Source organism: Botrytis sinoallii (assembly GCF_014898435.1).
Source record: "Botrytis sinoallii strain Bc 23 chromosome Unknown BSIN_028, whole genome shotgun sequence".
Taxonomy (NCBI): domain Eukaryota; kingdom Fungi; phylum Ascomycota; class Leotiomycetes; order Helotiales; family Sclerotiniaceae; genus Botrytis; species Botrytis sinoallii.
Window position 1 is genome coordinate 347,143 of NW_024066055.1, and position 4,129 is coordinate 351,271.

At 34.0% G+C, this 4,129-nt stretch overlaps 2 protein-coding genes across 2 annotated transcripts; one reads left to right on the forward strand and one right to left on the reverse strand.

The window, feature by feature from the left end:
* Positions 1–553: 553 nt before the first annotated feature.
* On the reverse strand, positions 554–1,513 carry EAF02_010916 (uncharacterized protein; the record flags this gene model as incomplete). Its single annotated transcript, XM_038906964.1, has 5 exons — positions 554–670; positions 754–928; positions 999–1,121; positions 1,202–1,410; positions 1,469–1,513. 5 exons carry the CDS (start codon positions 1,511–1,513, stop codon positions 554–556), a joined length of 669 nt encoding a protein of 222 aa, XP_038753254.1.
* A 506-nt stretch (positions 1,514–2,019) lies between these two features.
* EAF02_010917 (uncharacterized protein) lies at positions 2,020–2,686 on the forward strand (the record flags this gene model as incomplete). The annotated part of the gene is made up of 2 exons (XM_038906965.1): positions 2,020–2,312; positions 2,497–2,686. The coding sequence occupies 2 exons, from the start codon at positions 2,020–2,022 to the stop codon at positions 2,684–2,686; spliced, it is 483 nt and encodes a 160-aa protein (XP_038753255.1).
* Positions 2,687–4,129: the final 1,443 nt, after the last annotated feature.

Sequence of the window (4,129 nt, forward strand, 5' to 3'; positions counted from 1 at the left end):
GATTGGCTAATTGATTAATAGAATAGGACTAGAGATTTCGAATTAAGGGTTTTCAGAAGATGAGAAAGGGCTTAAAGGTATTGGGGTATTTAAAACAACAATAGGATAAATATTTGGTATAATAAAAGCTTTAGAAGAAGTCTCTATTATAGCTGTATCCCCAAATATGATGGATTATTGAGATAATTTATGTTGAGGATTTTATTCTTATTTTAATAATTTGAAATAAAAATTTTATGCTAATTTTTGTGTACATTTTGTATTTGGAATATTAACAATAATATTATAATAATTACTGGTCAGAATCATTTGGGGGCAATTGTAATCAATTTGGTTAATAACTATGATCTAAATCGATTGCGAAAGAGTTATATTTCTAAGAAAAAGTTTCCTTCGAAATTTGTTATGTCCATTTGCCTTAGAAACTCCTCGTAAACATGAGGAGCAAGTAAATACAATTATTTTTTTATGGCAACAGGGCCCCAAGTATACATCTTTGCCACGCGGTATTCAAGTCAAAGACTTATGGAAGCCCTTACATCTTTAAATTTCACTACAGTCCTAACTTCTTGAAAACCACCTCGGCCCCACGAACTTGCTTCTCTAATGAGTCTACGTCAATCAGTTTCCTGTATCTATCCTGGGGAAATTTATCATGGTCGCGGAGAGTCTATAGTTGAAGAAATTGTCAGTAGAACTCTTGAGAATCGATTTATACCACATAAACTAGCGGAATAGAACTCAATGACTTACAAGTGTGGTCCCATAGATTCCATGGCGTATTCCGAGATCTAGCACCATTTCTTTTCTTCTCTTTAAGCTTACTTTCTCACTTGCCATCTCGGATAGGAAATTTTCTACCTCTTGGATGCGGGCCTCGATATTGCTGCGCATGACAGTAGATTCAGTCATTATCTCTGAGGCGATGCTAGGTTGTGAAAGTCAGCGCTTGACTCTACTAACGACGTAGACTTATGAAGGGGTACATTTCAACCTACCTAATCTTTCGTGCCCAGTCTTTGTCGTTCGCAGGCTGCAGTTTTCTTAAGAGAAATAAGTATTCCTCAACAGTCTTGATATCCACCTGAAACTCCTGACGATGCTCGTGGAGAATCTTTAACCTCGCGTCTAAAGTATAACGGAAGAGATTGTTCAAATCTTTATTGACCACAGAAATGATCTGACGATGCTTGAGCATTACCAGTTCCAGCTCAAGTTGAGTATTTCTTGATTTTGGACAATTTTTAGAGCGGGATTTGACCTTTTGAGGTTCATCATTTTCGTCTTCAATGCCAATTCTTCGGCTTTCTGCCTGAGAGACGGGTTCTTGTGTACCATAAGACGCTCGAGGGACTTTGTTCGTGTTTTGATCGCATCGATAGCTTCGCTTTGGGTCATTGTATCATAGTCCTACAAATTCATTAGTATTCTATGCAAATGGAAGTCTTTTTACCATGTTGATACGTACCTTCGTCGGACAGGATTCTCGATTGTTGTAAACATTGGAAGGCATGTCGCAGGTAATTTTTGCTTGAGATGATAGCTTTCGTCTACTGAGATGTTATGTTCAAAAATTCTGAAAAAGTATTGAAACTAATGAATGAGAGTATTTTGAAGATATTGAACGTTCTGACAAAATCAACAACAGTTTAAGAGGGTGGATTAGCTTAGGTGACTAATTTTTATTGACATGAAGAAAACACCCATGTATAGATAAGTACATCAAGATACAATCAGTGTATTAACCCGCGCTTAGCCGTAATCGATTTGAATCTTGCTATCATTGCCGTATCATATCTGCTGTATTGAAACATAGGAGCAGCTACGAGCGAATGGGCTATGTATCTAATAAGCTTTTAGGGCTCATCCGCACAGACCATGCTTTAGAAGCTGTCGTATATAAATTGATTAGGTAGCTGTAGGGCACCACCACATACAAACTATAAATACAACATAAGAAAGACATGAGAAATTTACACATAATAAATTCTCCGACTTTACTTCACTATTTCATGATAAATGGCGGGCTTTAAACTCAGAAAAGATAAGCCAGCTTTCGACGAAAAATGCGACGCTGGAAATAAGAAGCGCACCTACTTCTACACACCAGATATTGAAGCCATACATCGAAAAGACAATGAGATACATTTTTTCAGAGTTGTGTCTTTTACCGCAGTTTTCACAATAATCATCGTCCTCGCATTTTATAGATGGAAAGTTTCTCGACTAGAGAAGATACTGAAGATTAAAGATGAACATTACATCGGGGCATTGACTGGTGGAGTGGTGTTGACGGGGGAAGATGATACCGTGTATGTCCAGATAATGGATCAGTTTGTGTCTCTGGTATACATTATCGCGATCTTAATGGCAGTGATTACCTGGTAGTAAGTAGGGATCTTTGAATCCGCAGCTCATTCCAGGTGTATTGACTAATATGTTATTGAAGTATCAAAATTAGTGAATACTAGTTGTGAGTTCTGGCCATACTTTTAGAAACTCTATCTCATCCCAATCTCATTTACATGCTTTACCGGCGACGAGAGTTGTTCTAGACCAAGCTGAGCATGTCGGTCTCCATAGTCGAAGAAGCTCGGAATTGCCAGAAAATAGTACCGGAGTCTATCATTTTGTGTTATCGATGTCAGAAAGTCTTTTGAACGAAGAACTCAGCACGGTAAAATGACAAAGAACCTTGAGCTTGATCGGGAGCTATCACATATTTATTAGTCATTGATCTCTTTCAGGCGGGACGTTTGAGATTCAATATAGCAGGTACATGGGTAATTTGGAGATAATGTAATTTTGTGCTCATCAAGTCCTATATAATTCACCTCAGGGGCGATTTAATTCATCAAGATTTATCGAGTGCAATTCAAAATTTGCCTCACCCTGGCTACAGTATCATCAGATGAAAAGACATAATTACATTCGAAATCTAGTTTTGATACATTAGAATTGATATTTAGTCATGTAGAGCCTCATGAAGTAAGAATTGATTGATTGATTGATTTCATTTATGTCTATCTTTAGTCTAAGACTATATAGGACAGCTAGACCTCTAAAGACTCTAGCGGATAACTTTTTATTCTACAAAAATAGATATATATGATTTAGGGAAGTAAAAATAAATACTAGGGAACAGTGCCCGTTTATTATACATATTGTATATAATAAGAAAATTGTGAAAATTAAGAATTATAAGGAAATCAAAGCTCTCTCTTATTTCTCTAATTACTTCTTCTTTATTCTTTTTTTCTCTTTTCTTTTCTATTACTATTTCTTCCTTTATTTTGTTTTGTATAAAAGCTCTGGCTAGGTATTATACTCTTATAGCGATTTTAATGATATTGATAAATTTAATGGCTAATTCAATATCTACTTTTGTATAGAGTAGGAATTATATAATAATCTTAGATAATAATATATTCTTGAATATTTCTTTTCTCTCTACTTTATATATAGGATAATTAATAAGGAAGTGTTATAAAGCCTTAATATTATCATATATACATTTATTATTAAAGAGTTTGAATCGATATAAATAAGATTTGATATATCCATAATCTAATTTGAGTTAAAAATATGTATTAATAGTGTTTCACTTGGTTTCACTTAATAGCTTGATTTTCGATTCTATTTTCTATAGAAATAGCTTTAAATAGGTTAAAGGGGATTAATTTGATCTGAGTTTGTATTAATTGAGAATAGAAAGTTATTAATCTGAATCATATTCTTTGATTATCATACCTAGAAGTCCAAAACTTGTTTCGTTTGAGATAGAATATATTATGGTTGCTTTCTTTGCTAATTTATCTGCTAGCTTATTTCCTTTTACTAAAGTATATCCTGGAATCCAATTTAGAAATACTTCAGTTCTTTTTGCTTTGATGATTTCTGCTGCTTTGATTGTTCGAATCTGATAGGCCTATCCAGAATGGTCTGATAATGTTTTTAAGTAATATAGATTAGCTTGGTTATCTGAATATATCTTGAATTTGTTGCTAATATAGACAATTGTACTAGTATATTCAATAGCTTTAATAATTCTGTAAAGCTCTTTATTATATATTAGTTGATTACTATCAATATTCAATTATTATTGATATAAAATTTGATTGTTTGATTG